A 21,604-nucleotide genomic window follows, 5' to 3' on the forward strand; every position below is an offset into this window, starting at 1 on the left:
GTGTGCGTGTAGTCGTTAGAGTGTCATCACTAGGCATCGAAAATACGTAACAAAGGCATGCATACATTTGTGACATTTGTTTAAATTTGGTTTGTCATAAGGATTAACCGAGACTACAACAAAGGAAGGACTGAAAATCGATTAGCACTATGTTGCCCCACCTAAGCACCGAGGAAATGCTGCCGTCCGCAACGCGAAAAGTGTATATTAATCCCAATTTTCAGATGGCTCTGCAAGGCCGAATTGCTCATCCGTTTCAGCCCCTGCAACAGCAGCAACAGTCTCAGCCGCCTGCCATCCATATAAACCCGCACTTTCTGCAGCGCCAGCAGGCCATGTACGAGGAGTTTCGCCGTCAGGAGCGGATCCAGGAGATGCAGCAACAGGTCTCCGTTCCATTCCACCAAGAAAGGGTGGTGCCCGCTGCCAAGGTGAGGCCACATATTCCAGCCAGCACAACGCAGGCAAAGATCATAAGTAAGGCGAGTACTTGCCTGGTGCGAAAGGCGCCCGTTAAGGCTGCGCCGCTGCGTGTGCCCTCGCCCGTTGTGGTCGTACCCCAGCCGCCACTTGTCAGCATATCCAAACGGAAAATCGTGCGCCAGCCAGCTGTAAAGCCAACGATTACCCCCACTTCCACGCCACCACCGCCTGCAAAGCGCACAAAATACAAGCTGGTGCGCGCCATCTCCCTAACATTTACGCCGCTGGTCAAGAAGCGACGCACCCTGGGCGAATTTGTGGGTCAATACGCGCTACAGCGTACCAACGAGACGGAGGCAGCCGAAAAGCCGAGGTTAGTCACAATATTTAGATGACTCTGCCACAGTTTAAATGCTATTTATTTCTCATTTAGTAGCTCCAAGCCGCAGGTGGTTAAGGCCAGCGTTAACAAGTCCCTGAGCATGGTCAGCATACATGGAGTGATGTACAAGAAGATATCGAAGAACAAGCTCACCAAACTGGATGCCCGTACCGGAGCTGTGGCCAAATCCACGACAAACAGAACCCTCAAGCGAACAGTGTCTGGCCGTACGCTGCTTGTCAGCGGCAACAAGTTCATCATCGATCCCTCGGGCTGCCGTCTAACCAGAGTGCCTGCTTTAAACGTGGCAGCAACGTCATCAGCAGCTGCCAGTGGTGCAAGCCAACTGCACGGCAATAGAACCACTCTACGCCGCATCGATATCGGTGGCCTGACCTACGTGGCCTCGGCCAAGACCAAGAACGTGTTCATTCGCACCACGAATCATGTGTCGCGCGCCCACTTGATCACCGCCAGGCAACGCAGTCTGACGCTGCTCAACAAGTCGCTGGTGAAGACGAATGTGCCGTGTGCCATTTACCAGAAGCTCGGTAAATGCGCGGCGCACAGTCGCGGAAAGTGCCGCAAATTGCACGATAAGCGGCAGGTCACCATTTGTCCAAGGTTGGTGCCACAGCCGTGCGAGGAGCGACTCATCGATGGTGTTCCCTGCGATGGCTTTCAGCGGTAACTTTCCTTGCTTAACTTTGCTTTACCATTTTCAGCTTTCTGCGCGGCGAATGCACCAAAACCGACTGCCTGCTTTCGCACAATGTGACGCTGGAGAAGATGCCCGTTTGCCGCTACTATCTGCGAGGCGTTTGTGTGCGCGAGGACTGCCCATATCTGCACAAGAAGCTCAGCCGCAACACCGAGATCTGTATTGATTTTGTGCGCGGCTACTGCCCGCTTGCTGCCGAGGTAAGTTGCCTTGCTCCAATGGCCCATCATCCTATTAACGCCTTTCCCTCTTCAAGTGCAACAAGCGTCACGAGTTTGCCTGTCCCGAGCTGGAGCGCAACGGCACCTGCGAGCTTGCCAAGTGCCGCTTCTGCAAGCAAACCTCAAAGCGGCTGATAAAACCCAAGCCCAGAACGAAGAGAAAATCTGTCAGCATTCAGGAAGCTCCACAGACTGCTGCTAGCCCAGGCCCAAGCCCAAGCACTGAGCAGCCCAGTAGTTCTCGGTACTTTAGGTGCGAAGACGAACAGACGAGCCAGGACGAGACCTCTGCCCTTGAGCATCCATCAAATGGAGATGCAGAAGAAGAGCTGCCCGTGGAGGAGGATGCGGGACCAGTTAGCTTCCGACGACGACCAAAGTTAGGGGCACTGCCTGCCTTCATACCACTAGGTGATGAGGAATGATAAGTGTGATGTATGCATGTGACGATTCTTGGATCCAACGTTTCAGGTACAAATCAATTTGGATAAGTATGGTTCTATAGCTTATTTTAGGTCCTCATTTTTAAAGTTTACTCAATTTAATTATTACGAAATAAAGATATATATTTGATTCAAATAATTGAAGGGAGTTTTGATTTTATTGAATTTCGCGGCATTACAATGTATAAACCGGAGTCTAGCCCCAATTATATTGTAAAGATAGGAGAACTGCCCCCCAGGGGCAGGAAACCATAGAAATTTTCAAACAAAAATTTGTAAAATATAAGGTCATAAGGTATACCAACCAATGAAAATTAGTATTTACAATACGTCAAATTGATCCTTCAAACGGATTAAATTAGTGTTTCAGTGTTAAAAGTCCATGCAAGCTGGTAATATCAAACAGAACATCAAAATCGAGAAAAATGATTTTAGATTTACAGTATATTATGAAAATGCAAGGGTCTATCTCGGTATATTTCCCCGGGTCTGTCGGTATATTTGATCGATAGTTCCGCGGTCACACTGCTTACCAAAAACTCCGGTACCGAAAGGTTGTGTGAACGCGTAGCTCCCAACGAAGTGAAGTGATTCAAACGCGGTATCTCGGTTTCCAAAAACCACTTACAGTCCAGTAGTGTCTCCTGCTGCAATTTCGGCCAATTTGCAAAGTGAGTTTGGGAAAAAGAAACGCGAAACAAAAGCTGAGAAATTTCGGCAACGGCCTTTGAACTGCGCAAGGTAGCTTTTCGGAATTTATGCACAGTGTATAGCTGTGTTGCTCCCTTTCTTCTGTGGTCTGTAATTGAGGCCATGTATTTTTCCCCATTTTCGCCAAACAATATGGACTTCGATTTCAATGGCCGAGACATACTGACTTGTTGTAGCTGTCGTAATTCTCCCCCAAAACGTTCTCGCTTTGGTGCATTCCACAGTAAATGCTACACTAATAACAAAAGCAACAACATGAAGTTGTAGAAAACAAGGAACCCAACAGCAACAACAACATCGAAAAAGCAAAGGAAGGCAATCCAAAGATTGGCCGCTTCCAGCAAAAAAAAAGATGAAAAAAAGTTGCTTGACTTGTTTGACCCGTGCATGTGGACGTGTGTGTGTGCATGTTTGTGGTTTCGTCTCAAGTGTGTGAGTGCGACTCTGTCCATGCCTGCTTCTTCTTCTGCTTCATCTGTTGCTTCTTGTTGTTGGACGGCAGCAGCAGCAGCAGCCCGTATTCGTATTCTACATAAATTCCCAAACAGAATGACACATAAAAGCCATAAAAACGAACTCTTAATATATGCAAAGAACAACAAAAGCAAATGTAAAACAACATAACGGCCTGCATAACTTTAATAACTTTATGTAACGCAAAGAAAAACTGCAAATGGATTACGGCAACAAATATTTTCGTGCGTAAATGTGTGTGTGTGATAGAGTGTGAAAGAGAGTGAAAAAAGTGCAAAGTGAGGGCCGCATTCGTGGCTTCGTTGTAGGAAAAAGGAATTACAATTAATAGGGATCGGATTGATTTAGTGAGGTGTAAAGTGCACAAATTCAAATATATGTACAGTAAATACATGTTCATCTATTCCTCTAAGGAAGAAGAGAAACAGAGAAACTTTCGTTCTTCCTCGCGCTCTTCACTCTCGTTGGCACTCATTTTCATTACGCATATTTTCACCAATTAAATTAATTTAAAACTATTTCTTCAGTCTGTGATAAAACAAAACGAGAAACAAGAAGAGCAGAAAGAGAAAAGTAGGCAGCAAAAACAACGGAAAAAAGGAGAAAATCCGAGAACCAGCAGCATTAACAGAAATAAGAGCCACAAGGAGAGAGAAAGAGAGAAGTACAAGGTGAACTTTCCAGTCTGCAGGCGGCTTCCATCCATGGTGAGTAGTTGTAGTTGTTGTAGTAGGTAAGTTGGGAGAAGTAAGCCCAAAAAAGTTCCCAAACCCAAAAGTCTTGACCAAAAATGCTTAAGCAAGTAATTTATGTGACAAGGGGAAAATTAAAAATTCAAATCCCAAGGGGCTTCTCTTACCCCCCTCTGTTCGCGCTGTCTCTGCCGGTCAATAAAAATAATTATATTAGATTTGATTTTCATTTAATAATTTGCATAATTTGACCCTAAATGGGGTCCCAGACCACACTGCGGTGGGTCGTCGCTAGCTCGCTCGCTCTCCATAGAACGGTAACGGCTAACGGTGGTTGCTGCAGCATGGCTGCCACTTTCTAGAGCTCCTTTTGGCCCGAGTTGGACTCGGCGTCGGAGTCGGTCTCGCTGCGCTTTAGTCTAATGATGTCAATTACATCGTGCCACTCGCAGCAGCAGCATTGCGGACAACAAATGCATGCCACGCTTATAAGGCAGCAACAATGCGGCCTGCCACAACAGCAATAGCAGCGCAACAGCAGCAACAACAACCTGTGCCTGTGACTCCAACTCTGGCTTCATTAAAATTGCTTTTCGTTTTGTCTACATCCATGTCCATGTCTCGCGCTCTCCTTCGCTCGCCTAACCGTTCGTTCGATCGTTCGTTCGTTGGATCGTTCGTTCGCCTTGTTTCCTTTTTCCATTCCATGCTGTTTTCATGTTCGTAGCTACTGGGAAATAGTTTAATGTTTTTCCCAACCAACCAGCAGCCACAGCAGCAGCAAACAATTTTAATGAGTTTTCACGAAATTGTACAAGCTGCCAGTTAAGGCCATGAAAAACCAAAAACCAACAAAAACTCGGAACACCTCATATAAATCGCAACACATTTCGGATTTGTGTGATTAATTTTGTTGCCGATTTGTTAGTTAACAAGTTGCAAAAGTGTTGGGGGGGGGGGGGAGGGCAGAAGGAAAACCTGGAGAAAAACCTTGGGAAAAATCAACACAGCAGCAGCAGCAGTTTGTCTAAGGAAAGCGTAGACGGAAGGAAGTATTTAAAGCAATAAAATAGCCAAGTTTCGGGTGCAATAAATGGTCTCTCTTTCCTCATTGATTTCCCCATGGACTTTCCTAATTTTTATAGACACAATAAAGCTTATTTTCCGTGTCATAGCTGAGCACTTAAGCACCCTTTGTTCATTGCATCTGCTCGCTACCCACTGGAATGAACTTCACGGCTTACAGTTTAATAAACATCAAATTTATGACTCAATTTTTGTACCAAGACCGTGCTCCAAAATGTATTTTTCGGCCCAAGAGTAAAGACAGCAACAAAATCGGTACCAAAATCGCTGCTGTCACGCCCACGTCGTTGCATGGCCAGGGGTTATGGTGGTAGAAATAAAGGCAGAACGAAGTTGAGTGGCATGGAGTGAGGGTTAGGGTTGGGGCTGGGGATGCGGCCACTCTTTACGCCCAATTTGTCACACATTTCAACAGGTTACGAGATGGTGAGAGGGACAGGGAGAGGGAGAAGTAGGCGGAGGCGCATTATCAAAACCCGAACGAAGAAGACGTTGACGATGACGAGGAACGAGGTCTCTGGATGGGAACCCACATGCAGAGGTCTCTGGGAAGAGCGTCCCGCGTCTGGACATGTCCATGTCTGTGGCTGGGTAGGCGTTTGTGGTGTGTGGAATTTTCGGGCATACCTGGCGGGCCTTATAAAGCGTGAGGAATTTCTTGTGCTTCCCCCTCCATCCCCCCATGCACTGTGTACCTGGCACTGTGGCTCTTTGGCTTTGGCTCTGTGGCCTGTTGTCCTTTCTAAGTGAAAAATTATGCAAAAGTGTTTCATTTTAATAGCGGAAATCATTTATAGAAGTTGTAATAAAGAACCAGCGTGTACACCTCGTCCCTGGGCTTGGTCCCCCTGGGATGATCATGTTTTCATTTATTTTTTTCTGCTTTTTTTTTTGGTTGATGTTGCATGTCCTACCTCCTTCTTTGTGTTGTTGCCCTGGGCTGGGTTTTGTGCTCGTTAAACGACCGCCAACGTAGACCGAATGCAACAATGTTGCAACACTTTGTTATTGTGACAGTGGAGCAGTCCAGAGTGTCGGGTGGAATGGAACGGGATGGGGCCACATGGGGCACTGTGGCCATGCAAAAGGAGTCAGTCTAACTACATATAAAGGCAAAACTTTAGTTAACGCTAATGACCTGACAAAAGGAATTCCAAGTGGTTCATGTTCATGTTTTGGCTTGCTTGTTGATGTCGCTGTAGTTGTTGACTTAGCCTCACACCACACAGACACAGAATTGAACTGCAAAAGTTCATTAGTTGCAATAAAGAGAGAAAAATCGATGCAAGGAAAAAAGCACCCATGGAAGCACCCAAAGTATTTGGAAATTCTTTTCCATGGACACATAAAAGACTTAAGACACAAACTTTCAAATCCAATAATCTTTAAGCTAATGTCGTATATAATTTCCCTACCGTTACCGCAATATGACTTAATTTCTAAGAAAACTCCAAAGCCACACAAAAGACTTGGAACACGAACTTGCAAAAAGTAACAAACAAAGTACTTCCCCATATGACTTCATTTTATAGCAAATATCCGTGCAAAAGTAAGTACCAATGGATTAGAAACAAAAAACTCTATAAAATAGGGGAAAAGGCAGCGGCTCATCCTATGGCTGCTGTCACTGCCGCGGCTGCTGTGTCTCACTGGCAGACATAAAAAGAGCTGCCATAAAAACGGCGGCGTGCAAGTACAATTATAAAACCATCAAGGCATCTAAATTAGCTCATTTGGATCCATGAAACCTGGCCTCATAATCGTTAAAAGCCAAACGGCAGCAGCAGCAACCGACGCAGAAACTAATAACACGAGAAAATTGTGCAAAAATTGCAAAAGAAAGAAAGCAAACATAACCAATAAAAGTAATAAAAGCAAACTGTTAAAAATGCCGCCACACAGGCGGCCAGGCAATTGATAAGCGTTTTATGACAGCGATCCAGAAAGAGAGGGAGAAGACGGAGAGCGAAAGAGGCAGCGAGCCAGGTGGAATGCATTACGGTTTATGCATTTTTTTTAATGTTCATTGATTTGAAAATTGCCCAGTATTGAGTGCATCGAAACGGATCATAAAAATATCACAGAAGTGATCATAAATGCCGACCACAAATTCCATTTGCAATGTTCAAGGCGCGCTGCTGCTGCTTCCAATGCTGCTTCCACTCAATAAAAGTGTAAAATCGATCCAATTCCAATCGGCAAGCAGCGCAAAACGGTTTTACGATGAAATACAGCAACGACTGTAGAATCCAAAAAGACAGTTAAATATATCTTACGAGCAAGAGTATTAGTTTATTTTACTGTTTTGTGGTTAACTCATTAGAATTCCAAGCGCCTAAGAAACATTTCACCCGAATTGGGAGTAGAGGGAGTAAGTTCTTATGTAGATGAATTTATGTAGATTTGGGTTTGATATCTTTTATTGAATTAGCTCTCTCATTAGCATTCCATAGCCGTTCTGTTTGAAAGTGCATTACCCGTGAGTCAGTGGCACCAATGGCACTTTATAAGAATCATTCAGCCATTTGAGGAGAGAGTCCAAGGAGCAATGAATCGTTTGCGGTTAACCCGACTGTCACTCAAGTATTTTGTCATTGCGCGGCATAACATTTCAATTAAGGCCTCCAGCTAACGTGGATATGGCTTCTAGCCTCAGCCAAGAACCCGTGGAAACCTATTAAAAGACACACACACATACACACGAATGCCATACAAAATCCATGTCTATGTAGAAATAAAAGCAACTGCAACCATTTGGTTTGGGGGGTCGGCCTCTCAGATGCTACCAATTTCCGCTTTATGCTGAGATTTAATTGATTTGGTGAGCTTTTTAATTACGATTTGCTGGTTGCTGCCTTGGTTAATGTTTTTTGATGCGAACTTTCTCTAAGAAGAGTTTTGCAGCTACCGCAAACTCAATTAAATGATAACAAGACCATCTGGGCGGGAGTTCGGGGCGTGGCTGGTGCCGTCCCAAGCCCGGACGATGGCGTTGATAGCCAGGCGCCGCTGGCAAGTGAATGGTGCAATCAGAATCTGTTCGCGCATAAAAGCAAAATTCCCACTGAGCTCAGGCCACTGTGCGAAAAGTGCTACGCGCTGACAGGGCAGAGTGGGGAGAGGCGCGACGAGACGTCTGCGGGCTCAACAAATTTATGGCCACATTCAATTGTCAAGTTTATGTGACTGCGACTGAGGATCGGGCCAATATTTGCATAAGAGGCGTCGTTGTCGGCGTTCGTCCCTTCACTGAAAAAACAAAAACGAAACCAAAATAAATCCATAACTTCAGAATTATTTATCGTAAAATAGAAACTGCTTTCGGGTGTGTTTAGAATTCCCTAATTCCGACTAAGCCTAAGAGTTGTATTATTTTGGAATACTCGGACTAATTTATTTTGTATATCTTTGTCGTAATATGCCAGAGCTGTGCCTTGCGTCTGTCGTGATTTTTTTTCTCAGTGTTGTTTTTCCCTAGAATTCGTTTGGCATTTGAAAGCCCTCATTGTCAGTCTTCTTCTTCTTCTCCTCCTCTTTGGCTGGGAGCTTTTGTTTTTGCTTTTACATTCCCGCCATCATTCTCTTGTCCACCTCACTCTCCCTCTCTGCCGCTCATTCTCTTACCTGTCTATACATAAACATAACCTCTGTTCTCTTCTTTTCTTTTGTTTTGCAGAACGAAGGCGCTCTTTTGATGGTATGATTCTTCTTCTTGTGGCATACAAATGACGAATTATGAGAATCTTATAAATTTGCCATTAAATTTTAATGCAAATAATCATCATGCCAATAGCAATAACAGTGAGAACAATGCCAAAATTACAGTCGCTGGCGAGCAGCTTTTAAATAAGATGTCGCAGCGGGATTTCTCCGAGGTAAGTGCCAAAATGGAGTACATATCAAAATATGCATCATTATGTGGTCATTATGTGGTATTAAGTAGCAGCTGGAAAGTGTACACCCTGCACATAGCATAGGTATACCTTTCTCTCTCTGTCATTGGACACGCACAAACATGTTTGGGCCTTGTACAAATTTCCAGTTTGCAGTTCAAACACCATGACAATTATTTATGGCCTTCAAATAAATGTACGTATGGATGTGTAAAACTTAATCAAGCATTACGCCGCTCTCCAAATTTAACCTCAAGAAGCTGAAAAAGATGGAAAAGAAAAGAAAAAGAAATCCCACAAAAACAGGAAAGAAGAAACAATCAGGCAATAATCAAAATGATGGCAAAATGATTTCAATGCTGATTAACTCAACAGCGGCAGAACTACAAAAGGGTTTAGCCACGAAACAACAACAACAACAAAAACGAGCAGCCAAAATTAAACAAAAGCAGTGCAAAGCAGAGGAGAAAAAGGCAGGGAGTAAATAACACAAGAATAAACTGTAGATACCCTTGCAGATCGGGTGGTATATGAGGCATATAGAGTTGTCCAAATATTATCACTTTTATTTTCCATTAAAGTAGAATTGGATTTTACTTGCCAAAAATCTGTAAATATATTTTCACCGATTTAATTCGTAGTTGTACCCCTTGTAAGGGTATAAAGAATGCCAAAACGCAAACAATTTTTGGACTTGCACTAACCCCAAGTCCGGTCTCAGTCCCAATCTCAGTGCTGACCCTGACTCTGGCTCTAGATTCTGGCCCTTTCATCATATTCCGCGCTGTCATGTCAGAGACAAAAACAAAACCCAGCAACAAGAACAAGAGGCCGAGGCAGAGGAAGAACAGACGACAACGTCAACGATGTTGGATAAGTTTCAGGCGCATGTCTCAAAGACAGATCCAATCCCCGGCATATCCCTCCACTCCCCTGCTTGCAGTCAGTCTCTTCCCTGACTGAATGACTGTCTTGACTGGCACTGGCTGCTGTCCATGTCTGCATGTCCGCATCTCGAGGGGAGTGGATTGTCCCTTTGGCAGCTAGACGGACCATAGGAAATGCTTAAACAGAAACTGGAAGCAGCGGGCAGGCAGAATCGTAGCAGAAGGGGGAACTTAATTCGATTTAAGCTCATGTGTAAAGGGTTAACGAAGAAGGTCACTAATTTTGCTATGTACTGTAAAAGAGAAGCGGTTTAAAAGGGGAAAAAAGTTTTCTAAATAAACGTCTTAATTTGATGCATATTTAAAAGGGATTATGTAGTTACCCCCCGTGGCCTACGCTCATGCACGCAAAGGCTCAGATCGCAATTAGGAGAGCTGCGGATTTGTCAAAAATCGCTCTCTTTCGGAAGCGTTTACTCAAAATCAAGGTCACCTTGCTCTCATTTACCTGCGCTCATATTCCAACGGGAATTCACCGCTTTGCTAAGCACAAAGAGAGCAGGAAAGAGAGAGAGTGGGCAGCCTGAGAGGAAGAGCCCGCAGCTAATTATTTTATTACGCGTTAAATTGCAACAAAATTCTCAAGTTGAGCGCAAAACATGCCAATGTGCGCCACAAGCAATCGTGAAATTGTTCGCATTCCAATGCGGCGGACTTTATCGATGGTCCCGGCTCCAGTCCCCAGTGCCCAGCCTCGGGGCCACACTCTCGCACACAGGCACACAGAGAGACAAAACACAGAGAGGAGATGAGATGGTCTCTTATATTTGGTTCCAGGCAACAACCACTCGAAGCGAAGCGAAACCCAACTGCTGCCCGAATGCATCTATGGGTGCCACTTTTTTTGTGGCGTTCTTTTCTTTTACTTCTTTTTTTTGTTGCTCTTGCCTGTTGGGCGGACAACTGCCAACCGACAAACAGCGACCAGTTCTCGAATCGCAGGTTTTTCTCTTACATTCCTGAATACCTCTTTGGACTCACTTCCCATCCGCCATTCCTGGTCTCTCTCTCACTCGCTGTTTCTCGCTCTGCCTGCCTGTATCCTCTTTTTCTCCCTTTCTCATTGCATAAAATTCTTGTCCGTCTTTGACTATTTTCTAAACTGTTGTTGGATGCTGCTGCGGCTGTGGCTGCCACTGCTGCCGTTGATGCTGCTTCCAATTTAGCTGGAATTGTTGAAGCGAGATAGCAAGCGTATCATTTTACATGACTTCTCTATGTGCCATTTGGGCGCCAATTCCTAAATTGACATACAGCATGGCGCGAGGAACGAAAAAGCGAAGCGAAAGGGCAGTCGAGAGAAAGAAGCAAATGATGTTTAAGCCGAAGCTGCAGATGCACTTTCTGGATAATGGTAGGATTATTTATAGCAACCTCAAATTGAATCGCTCCTTCTTCTGTGCAAAGAACATAAATTAACATACATTACACATTAAATTTATAATACTCCCATTTAAAGGGCATAAAAACGGATTCATTTTGTTGGCTTAGCTCCGCGTGGAATTCCAAAGAATAGAAAGGAAGGAAACTTTGAGTTTTTGGAAAGCTTTCACAGCCGCCACTGCACTAGAAACAGTAAACTGCGGATTAAGAGAGAGAGAGAGAGAGGAAAGAGAAGGGAGAGAGAGAGAGAGAGATCAGACATATCCAGACAGTCGGAACGGATTCCCACAGTTTGAAGGGAGTTGATCCCCCTCAAAGCTTATCCGCTTGCTGCCTTGGCTGATCGCATTTTGTGTACCTTTCATTCTTGGATCTGGCCTGCCTGCCTGCCTGCTATTAATATTATTATTATTTTAGACGGTAAATGATAACATCTGCTAATACCTTAGAGAATGCAGTGGCGGTGGCGGCGCTCCCTTCCGCCGTTTTCGAGGCCATGTTCTGTGCGTGTTTATTTGACTTTGACTTTGAGTTTGACCAGCACAATCTGCTACGCGAGATCTCTGCACAGCCGCCTAGCACCGCCAACGCCAACGCAGGGGAATCTTCTACAAGGAGTTCTTTTGGGGTTTCTCTTCTGGCAACGCCCTCTTCATTTTTGTTGAAGCTTATCGCCGGAGCTAAAGTCTTGGCTGCATAAAACGAATATTGCGTTCTGCATCTGTCAGATGATACTTTGTTGTTGGCTGATTTATACGGCTGGCCAGAAGGCCAATCTAAGCACGTTATCCGTTACTCACGCCCCACCAGGCACAGGCGATGGACCGGGGCATGGGGCATCCACATCGACACTTGTCGGTGCACGTTTTCTAGGAAGCCACAGCGGGACCTGGAGCTGGCTAATGCATTTGCATACTCATTGCATTTAATTGCTTCAAAAAATATGTACAAAATTCTTAGCTCGTTGTCACGGTCGCTCGTCTTGTCTTGGCCGTGGCCGTGACCACAGCCACATTGGTGGCTTATGCCAAAAAAGGCCTCAACTCTAGCACTCCGACACTTTTTCCTTTGCTACTGATTCGACTGCCAGCCACTGCCAGGGCCTCTTCCTCCTCTCGAACCAACTGCTGCTGCCAGTCGTGGCTCAGTTCTTGGGCCACGAATTCGTGGAATTGCTTCCGCATTTGATGAGCGGCGGCGGGTGGCAGGCAGAGGCGAACAGGATCTCGGGAGCTGGGAGCAAACAGCAGTTGGCCGGGAAACGTGACTCGGTGGCCGCATACCTGAGCAGCAACACGGCAAGAGGGCCACGCCAAGCCACCACCAAGCAGCAGTTGGAGGTTGGAGCTGGAGCTGAGGCTGAGGCTGGTGCGTCGGCATTTAACATAATTACAACCCAGTGACGAACGCACAGTGGGGCAGGGCACGAGTATAGTGCCGTAAATCCTTGTGCGGAATATTTGAGTATTTTTTGCGTATTCATTTTTTGTTTTTTATGATTAATTTTTTGTTTTACATTTTTTTTGTTTTAATGAAATATGATTTTTTTTTCATGTTTTTTTTGTTTGTTTTTATAAGCACTTGTATCTCTTTTTTGTTTGTGTCTATCTTTTTTTTTTTAGTTTTTTAATTTATTAATATCTCATTTGACTCTCGAAAATGCCACTTTTGACCCACTGTGGCAGCTTTCCAATGACTGCAGCAGATGTGTGCAATCATCCTCGAGACTCTCCCCAATCCGTACCCCCCTCCCCGCAGTACAGTTGTGTTTATTGCTCTACTTAGAGGCAGTCGCAGTTGCGTTCGCGGCAGGGACTGCTCATGCCAGCAATTTGGCCATAATCAATGCTAACTCTCTGATCCCTTCACTCATCCTTAACTCATCCTTTCTCTCTCCCTCTGCAGAACGAACCGGAATGCAATCCGGAGCTGCCTGCCGCTAATCGCGCCCTCTTCCTGGAGAAGGTTCGCCAATCGAACGCCGCCTGCCAGAATGGGGACTTTGCCACCGCGGTGCTGCTCTACACGGACGCCCTGCAGCTGGACCCGGGCAACCACATCCTCTACAGCAATCGCTCGGCGGCGCTGCTCAAGCAGGGACAATTTGCGGCCGCCCTGCAGGATGCCACGCAGGCGCGTGAGCTGTGCCCCCAGTGGCCGAAGGCGTACTTCCGACAGGGCGTGGCGCTGCAGTGCCTGGGCCGCTACGGCGAGGCTCTGGCATCCTTTGCCTCGGGCCTGGCCCAGGAGCCAACGAACAAGCAGCTGATGGGCGGCCTGGTGGAGGCTTCGCTGAAGAGTCCCCTGCGCACGGCCCTGGATCCGACGCTGCAGCAACTGCGAACGATGCAGCTGCAGGAGTCCCCGTTTGTGGTCAGCTCGGTGGTGGGGCAGGAGCTGCTGCAGGCGGCGCAGTACCAGGCGGCGGTCGCCGTGCTCGAGGCGGCTCTGCGCATCGGCAGCTGTTCGCTGAAGCTGCGCGGATCCGTGTTCAGCGCGCTCAGCTCCGCCCACTGGGCATTGAATCAGCTGGATCAGGCCATTGGCTACATGCAGCAGGATCTGGCGGTGGCCAAGTCCCTGGGCGACACGGCGGGCGAGTGTCGAGCGCATGGCAATCTCGGCTCGGCCTACTTCAGCCAGGGAGCCTACAAGGAGGCGTTGACGGCGCATCGCTACCAGCTGGTGCTCGCCATGAAGTGCAAGGACACGCAGGCGGCCGCCTCGGCGCTCACATCGCTGGGCCACGTGTACACGGCCAGCGGGGACTTCCCCAATGCCCTGGCCTCCCACAAGCAGTGCGTGCAGCTGTTCAAGCAGCTCGGCGATCGTCTCCAGGAGGCCCGGGAGATCGGCAACGTGGGCGCCGTCTATCTGGCGCTCAGCGAGTGCGAGGCGGCGCTCGACTGTCACACGCAGCACCTGCGGCTGGCCCGCAAGCTGCACGACCAGGTGGAGGAGGCGCGCGCCTACTCGAATCTCGGCTCTGCGCACCATCAGCGGCGGCAGTTCACGCAGGCAGCCGCCTGCCACGAGCAGGTGCTGCGGATTGCCCAGTCGCTGGGCGATCGTTCCATGGAGGCGGCCGCCTATGCGGGCTTGGGGCATGCCGCGCGCTGTGCCGGCGATGCCAACGCCTCGAAGCGCTGGCACGAGCGGCAGCTGGCCATGGCCCTGGCCGCCAGGGACAAGCTGGGCGAGGGCCGAGCCTGCTCGAATCTGGGCATTGTCTATCAGCTGCTGGGCTCCCACGATGCGGCGCTGAAGCTGCACCAGGCGCACCTCGGCATCGCCCGCTCGCTGGGCGATCGCACGGGCATGGGCCGAGCGTACGGCAACATGGCGCGCATGGCCCACATGGCAGGGTCCTACGAGGCGGCCGTGAAGTACCACAAACAGGAGCTGGCCATCAATCAGGCGGTGCACGATCGCAGCGCTGAGGCGGCGACGCATGGGAATCTGGCTGTGGCCTACCAGGCTCTGGGCGCCCATGATGCGGCGCTCACCCACTACCGGGCGCACCTGTCCACCGCGAGATCCCTGAAGGACACGGCTGGGGAGGCGTGTGCGCTGCTGAATCTCGGCAACTGCCTCAGCGGGCGGCAGGAGTACGAGGAGGCGGTGCCCCACTACGAGAGCTATCTGATGCTCGCCCAGGAGCTGGGCGATGTGGCGGCCGAGGGCAAGGCCTGCCATCTGCTGGGCTACGCGCACTTCTCGCTGGGCAACTATCGCGCGGCGGTGCGCTACTACGATCAGGATCTGGCACTCGCCAAGGACGCGCAGCATCGCCCGAACATGGGCAGAGCGTACTGCAATCTGGGACTGGCTCACCTCGCACTGGGACACACTGCCGCCGCGCTGGAGTGCCAGCAACTGTTTCTGGCCGTGGCGCATGCCACCAACCAGCTGCCGGCCAAGTTTCGGGCTCTGGGCAACATCGGGGACATTCTCATCCGCACGGGGTCCCACGAGGAGGCCATCAAGCTGTACCAGCGGCAACTGGCGCTGGCTCGTGCCGCGGGGGATCGTTCCATGGAGGCGGCTGCCTGCGGTGCACTCGGACTGGCGCATCGCCTGATGCGTCGCTGGGACAAGGCGCTCGGACATCACACGCAGGAGCTGACACTGCGCCAGGAGTTGTGCGACCTGGCGGGCGAGTGTCGCGCCCATGGGCACCTGGGGGCCGTGCACATGGCCCTCTGCAGCTGGACAAATGCCGTCAAGTGCTACCAGGAGCAGCTGGAGCGTGCGCAGGAGCAGCGGGATGCGGCGGTGGAGGCGCAGGCGCACGGCAATCTCGGCATTGCGCGCCTCAACATGGCCCACTATGAGGCGGCCATTGGGTGCCTGGAGGCGCAATTGGGCACCCTGGAGCGTGTCTCCCTGCCATCCACGCAGTCGGATCGGGCGCGTGCTCTGGGCCACCTCGGGGACTGCTATGCGGCGCTCGGGGACTACGAGGAGGCGCTCAAGTGCCATGAGCGACAGCTGCAGCTGGCGCTGGGACTGGCCAGCCATCGGGATCAGGAGCGTGCCTACCGGGGGCTGGGACAGGCCCGTCGCTCCCTGGGACAGCTGCCTGCGGCCTTGGTGTGCCTGGAGAAGCGCCTGGTGGTGGCCCACGAGCTGCACAGTGCGGAGATCAAGGCGCTGGCCTACGGCGATCTGGGGCATGTCCATGCCGCTCTTGGGAACCACTCGCAAGCCCTGAACTGCCTCGAACATCAGCGGGAACTGGCGCAGGGGCTGCAGGATCGCGCCCTCGAATCGGATGCCATGTGCGCCCTCGGCCAGGTGCAGCAGCGAATGGGTCAGCACACGGAGGCGCTGGAGCTGCATCGACAGGATCTGCAGATATGCACGGAGCTGGCGGCGCCCTCGCTCCAGGCGCGCGCACTCGGCAATCTGGGGGCCGTGCACGAGTCACTCGGCCAGCAGGCGGAGGCCTTGAAGTGCTACGATCGGCAGCTGGAGCTCAGCGCGGATCGTCTGGGCAAGGCCACAGCCTGCCTGGCACTGGGACGCGTTCACCATCAGCTGGAGCAGCACACACAGGCTGTGGATTACCTGCGGCAGGGCTTGACGAGCGCCCAATCCATTGGCAAGTCAGAGGAGGAGGCCAAGATAAGACATCAATTGGGTGAGTGCTTCAATCCCTTTGCCATTCATCAGTGCTTCATTCATGATTCTCTCCCCCCAGGTCTTGCACTTCGCTCCTCTGGCGATGCCGAAGGCGCCCGCTTGCAACTGGAGACTGCCGCCCAGCTGCTGGAGGCTGTGCGCCACGAGCAACGCAGTCCGGAGACGCGTCTGTCCCTCTACGATCTGCAGACGAGTTGCTACCATTTGCTGCAGCAGCTGCTGGTCGCGCTACAGCGCAACGAGGAGGCGCTGGTGGCCGCTGAGCGGTGCAAGGCACGCGGCGGCGCCGATGCCGTGGGCAGTGAGTCGAACAAGACGCCGCTGGCGGACAGTGAGGCCATCCAGGAGACGGTGAATCGCGGACGCATGCCCGTGCTGTACTACAGTCTGGCCGGGGAGCAGCTGTTTGCGTGGCTGCTGCACCCACAGACGGGCATTGTGCGCTTCCACTCCGCCCGCATCGATGCACAGACGCTGCAGCTGCCGCTGTCGCTCAGCGAGGAGGAGGAGGAGGAGCTGGAACTGGAGGACGAAGAGGAGTGCCGAGAGCAGCCGCAGGGCGATGGTCTGCTCGAGCGTTACGTGAACATGGTGCGGGATAATCTCGGCGTCAATTCGCAGAGTCTGCTGCACGAGGGCGACGGCAGTGGCTGGCGGGCGAGCACAGAGCAGCTGCTGGAGGATCTGCCCGGAGCAGGCGCTGGCGGAGGCGGCTTCCTGCGCATGGTCAGCCGCAATCAGTTGCTCAACTCTTCCAACTATTCCCTCAGCTCGCTGTTCTCGCTGGGCTCCGTGGGCGGCTCGGTGGCCAGCCTGCAGGGCTCCACGCGCTCCGTGGGCAGCCGCAGCTCGCGTCGTGCGCCGCCTGTGCCCGCCTGGCGGGGACCCTCCTGCCTGCACACGCTCTACAACCTCCTGCTGGCACCCTTCGACGATCTCCTGCCCTCGGCCAACCTGTCGCGTCAGGGCAGGCGTGAGCTAATCCTCGTGCTGGACAGCTCGCTGTACCTGGTGCCCTTTGCCATCCTGCGGGCTGCTGGCGAGGATGGGGAATACCTGTCGGAGCGCTGTGCCATACTCACGGCTCCCTCGCTGCAGGCGCTGCGCAGTCGTCCCAAGGTGCGACGGGACCGCGCTCGTCCGCCCAAGGCTCTGGTCGTGGGCGGTCCACGTGTGCCCGGCAGTCTGGCCGAACGCTGGGGCTGGGCAGGCGCCGAGTCGCCGGCGGCACTGCAAGAGGCCGCCATGGTGGCGGACATGCTGCAGGCCACCGCTCTGGCTGGCTCCAATGCCACCAAGGAGTCCGTTCTGGCGGAGCTGCCCTCCGCCGAGTGCATCCACTTTGCAGCGAATCTCAGCTGGCAGCTGGGCGCCGTGGTGCTCAGTCCCGGCGATGTGGTGACCTCGGAGCAGCAGCAGCAGAAGGAGCCGCACGAGCCACAGCTCTCGGACTTCACCTTGGCCGCCGGGGAACTGCGACAGCTGCGCCTCAGCGCACGTTTGGTGGTGCTCAGCTCTTATCACTCCGTGGAGCCCATCACGGGCGCTGGCGTGGCCAATCTAGCTGGCGGCTGGCTGTTGGCAGGAGCGGGCGCCGTACTCATATCGCTGTGGCCCGTGCCGGAAACGGCTGCTAAGATTTTGTTGCGTGCCTTCTACTCCGCGTTGTTGCAGGGTGCACGAGCGGCGCGGTAAGTTTTGACACAGATTTGAACTCGCAGCATCACTGAAACCTCTGTCTCTCCTTTGCAGCGCTTTGGCTGAAGCTATGCAGACTGTGCAGCACACAAAACACTTTGCACATCCGGCCAACTGGGCGGGCTTCCTGCTCGTCGGCAGCAATGTGCGACTGTCCAACAAAGTGGCACTGGGCCACGCCCTGTGCGAACTTCTACGCACTCCCGAGCGCTGTCGCGACGCCCTGCGCGTGTGCCTGCATCTGGTGGAGAAGAGTTTGCAGCGCATTCATCGCGGACAGAAGAACGCCATGTACACGACGCAGCAGAGTATTGAGAACAAGGCGGGCCCCGTGGCCGGCTGGAAGGATCTGCTGATGGCTGTTGGATTTCGCTTCGAGCCAGCCGCCAATGGCATACCCTCGAGCGTGTTCTTCCCGCAAGCAGATCCCGAGGAGCGTCTCTCCCAGTGTTCGGCCAGTCTGCAGGCATTGCTGGCGCTAACCCCGGCCACGCTCCAAGCGCTGGCCAAGCTGGTGCACGTGAACAGTGCGGAGCATGCGGATGACATCATTGCCGTCATTCGGAATATTCTGGCCCAGTTTCCGGCTGCTTCTGTGGCCACAACTGTGGGCAAGCAGGAGCAGGAGCCCGCCTGCTGCATTGAGATGCCGCTGAGTGTGCGCCTGTGGCGCGTGGCAGGCTGCCACGAGCTGCTCGCCTCCGTGGGCTTCGATCTGACCGAGGTGGGTGCGGATCAGGTGATTCTTCGCACGGGCAAGCAGGCCAATCGGCGGCACTGCCAGTTTGTGCTTCAGGCGCTGCTGGCGTTGTTTGGTGAGTTTTCGGCAGAGTTTTTCCTTGCCCAATCCACTCATAAATCTCTCTTTTGTGCAGACACTCGCGAGGCACCCAAAACCCTGGGCATGGACATGGATTCAGCCCAAAGCAGCAGCTGCGAGTCGCTGGCCGAGACCGAAATGGATGCCATCGGCACACCCGTGCAGCCCACAGCCAGCAGCACGCCCTCGGTGAGCGCGGGCAAGGCGCCGCTGCCATTGCATCCGCGCAGCGCCTTCATCTCGTATGTGCGGCGACGCGGCGAGCCCGATGGCGGACGCACAGAGGTCACAGTGGGCGCAGGAGGAGCAGCAGCAGGTGGCTTGGATTCCAGCCTGGCCAACACCACCGACAGCGAGCATTCGTTGTCCGATGGCTATGCCACACAACCGGGCCTGGGGCTGGCCAATCCGCGCCTCGGCTATGCCAGCATGCGTGCCCCCGTCAGGGTCTCCCGGCCTGGTGGTGGCGGAGAGAGCGATGCTGCCTTTACCCCGAGTCCACCGGTGACAGATCCCAGTTTGACGCTGGCTCTGGCACACCAGACACGCATTCGGAGTCTCTACTCGCAGCCCACAACTGCAGCGGCGACGGCGGCTCCAGCAGCAGTTGGCAGCGTCAACAGCAGACGGCCGGATAGCTCCAGCTCGGCCAGCAGCACCACAGATTGGGAGGGTTCCGGACACGCGACAGTGCTGCGACGCGGTGGCGGTGTGGCAATGCCACAGCAGCAGCCACCTTTGCCCCCGCCACGGCCGCCAGCCTATCACAACTTGGGCGTGGGCCTGGGGGGACGCAGCAAGCCCAAAATCAAGCTGGGCAGTGCCCAGAGCTCACTGGCGGCGCGTGTCAACAAGGAGCATGCCCTGTTCATGGATCGGCTGAGTGTGCGAACGGAGCTGAGTGCGCCGGCGGGCAACGGCATGACAGCGGCAGCGGGAACTGCGGCCAGTCGGAAACCCCTGGCACTGCCCGAGGAGGAGGAGGTCTCCAGTGTGGTGTTCAATCCGGCGAGTCTTTACTTCTCCCAAACGGACACCGAACTGCTGCTGAGCGAACCCAAGCCGGAGGAGAGTGCCACGGTGGCCAAGACCAGCTCCAAGTGCCTGCAGGAGAGCATGATGCGGCACATGAACCGCGAGCTAACGCCCAGCATCTCGGAGCTGTATCATGAGCGCAATCTGGGCCTGGGACTGGCACCGCCGCTCTCCAAGCTGCTGCTCAGCCCCAACTATGAGGAGCAGGAGAGCAACGGCATGGGCGAGGGCTGTCCGCAGTCCTCTGCCGGCCTGAAGACACTCGTGGAGGCGGTCAACGAGCTGGAGCTGAGTGGCAGCTCTTCGGGCGCCACCATGCCCACTGTGGTGGGTGGCGGTGGTGGCAACGAGGTGGAGGGCACATCCAATGCCATCACAGCCGTGGACCGTGCCACTTGTCCCATTTGCGGTGAGCATGCGGATGTCATTTGTCGCTGCAAGGCTGCCACCATACAGAAGAAGAGCAGCCTCAAGCCTTGGCTGAGCAATGTCCCGGCCAGCAGCATGGTCCAGGCCAGCGAGCTAACCACAGCGGACATTCTGGAGCGACGCCTCGAAATTCACACGAGCAACGCGGGTGCACCCTTTGCCGCAGAGCTGTGTCGTCGCGACGAGGGTGACGGCCGCTCCGTGGCGGACTCCCAGTGCAGCAGCAACTACAAGCGAGTGCTGGCCAGCGCCTCGAGCGGTGCCATGGGTCTGGTGGACATCAGCAATGGCATTTCAGCGGAACCACAAAGCGCACCCTCGGCGGCCACCTGCTCCGCTGCGCGACTCGTCTAGAGCAGCCAGACTTTATTTATTATTATTTACGGAATGCATTTTATGGATATATATTTTGTCTCTATAACCAAGCCACTGATTAAAACGTACTCAATTACTTAAACAATTGTGAATTAAGGTCATCCATAGGCTAAGCAACTGTATAGCAACTAGCATTAAGACATTTAGCACAAATATAAAATATATATCGAAATGAGCGGTAGTCTGGGAAATTATTTGAAGCGGGACAGTCATTTGGGGGAGTCTACAGTCTATGTTGGACAAGAATTGTATCTTCTAACAGATGGGATAAGGCCTCAGAATGTCCGTCACAGAAAAGTGTCACAAGAAGAATTGAAATGCCATAAAATATGCGCTGTCTAAATTCTGGTTGGTCTGATTCTTGTTTTCTTTAGATATTTCATGTGCAGTCTTTGGTATGTCTCTAATTTGAAGTCTCTAATTTGTGCGGACATGAAATCTTTTCTCTAATAGATCGGATAAGGTCTCAGAACTTCTCTAAAACTCCTCATTCAGCGTCTCAACTGCAATCTTTCTTACCCTTTCAAACAGCTCTGTAGAGTGTTTCCCAAATTCTTATTATCTTTATATAACTCTTGCATATACATGCGGAGTTTGTTTTCCTTAATTTCCCTTTTCTTCTGTGTCTCTGTCCATTAACTTATTATTATAAAATATGGCTGCGTTTCCTTTTTAAACTCTCTCCGAATAATATTTCAACGAAGCTTACGAAAACGTTTTTAAGTG

At 51.8% G+C, this 21,604-nt stretch overlaps 3 protein-coding genes across 4 annotated transcripts in view; 2 read left to right on the forward strand and 1 right to left on the reverse strand.

Moving 5' to 3' along the window:
- The window catches only part of LOC117895137 (zinc transporter foi), a 39,952-nt gene extending 36,568 nt beyond the window's left edge, over positions 1 to 3,384 (reverse strand). Inside the window, exon 1 of the mRNA XM_034802561.1 lies at positions 3,359 to 3,384. The gene's annotated coding sequence lies outside the window, so the exon portion shown is untranslated. The remainder of the gene's footprint in view (positions 1 to 3,358) is intronic.
- Positions 20 to 2,326, forward strand: LOC117895141 (zinc finger CCCH domain-containing protein 3). Of its 2 annotated transcripts, none has more exons than XM_034802565.1 (4): positions 20 to 796; positions 857 to 1,429; positions 1,531 to 1,726; positions 1,783 to 2,326. In XM_034802565.1, exons 1-4 carry the CDS (start codon positions 150 to 152, stop codon positions 2,170 to 2,172), a joined length of 1,806 nt encoding a protein of 601 aa, XP_034658456.1. In that variant the 5' UTR covers positions 20 to 149; the 3' UTR covers positions 2,173 to 2,326. The 2 variants fall into 2 exon arrangements, with proteins under 2 accessions (XP_034658456.1, XP_034658458.1); XM_034802567.1 differs by having other exon boundaries at positions 860 to 1,429.
- LOC117895129 (tetratricopeptide repeat protein 28) lies at positions 2,724 to 21,037 on the forward strand. Its single transcript, XM_034802541.1, has 7 exons — positions 2,724 to 2,861; positions 3,903 to 4,082; positions 8,830 to 9,028; positions 13,282 to 16,519; positions 16,580 to 18,212; positions 18,274 to 19,034; positions 19,095 to 21,037. The coding sequence occupies exons 3-7, from the start codon at positions 8,879 to 8,881 to the stop codon at positions 20,855 to 20,857; spliced, it is 7,545 nt and encodes a 2,514-aa protein (XP_034658432.1). The 5' UTR covers positions 2,724 to 2,861; positions 3,903 to 4,082; positions 8,830 to 8,878; the 3' UTR covers positions 20,858 to 21,037.
- The last annotated feature ends 567 nt before the right edge of the window (positions 21,038 to 21,604 follow it).

This window comes from Drosophila subobscura, chromosome J, assembly GCF_008121235.1.
Source record: "Drosophila subobscura isolate 14011-0131.10 chromosome J, UCBerk_Dsub_1.0, whole genome shotgun sequence".
Classification (NCBI taxonomy): domain Eukaryota; kingdom Metazoa; phylum Arthropoda; class Insecta; order Diptera; family Drosophilidae; genus Drosophila; species Drosophila subobscura.

Bases quoted from the DNA above. Each gene is read 5' to 3' on its own strand.
- LOC117895141 (XM_034802565.1), top strand. From the start codon at position 150: ATGTTGCCCCACCTAAGCACCGAGGAAATGCTGCCGTCCGCAACGCGA. The intron at 797-856 runs GTTAGTCACAAT...TTTCTCATTTAG, and splicing joins GAGGCAGCCGAAAAGCCGAG to TAGCTCCAAGCCGCAGGTGG. The intron at 1,430-1,530 runs GTTGGTGCCACA...TACCATTTTCAG, and splicing joins CAGGTCACCATTTGTCCAAG to CTTTCTGCGCGGCGAATGCA.
- LOC117895129 (XM_034802541.1), top strand. From the start codon at position 8,879: ATGACGAATTATGAGAATCTTATAAATTTGCCATTAAATTTTAATGCA. The intron at 9,029-13,281 runs GTAAGTGCCAAA...CTCCCTCTGCAG, and splicing joins CGCAGCGGGATTTCTCCGAG to AACGAACCGGAATGCAATCC. The intron at 18,213-18,273 runs GTAAGTTTTGAC...TCTCCTTTGCAG, and splicing joins CAGGGTGCACGAGCGGCGCG to CGCTTTGGCTGAAGCTATGC.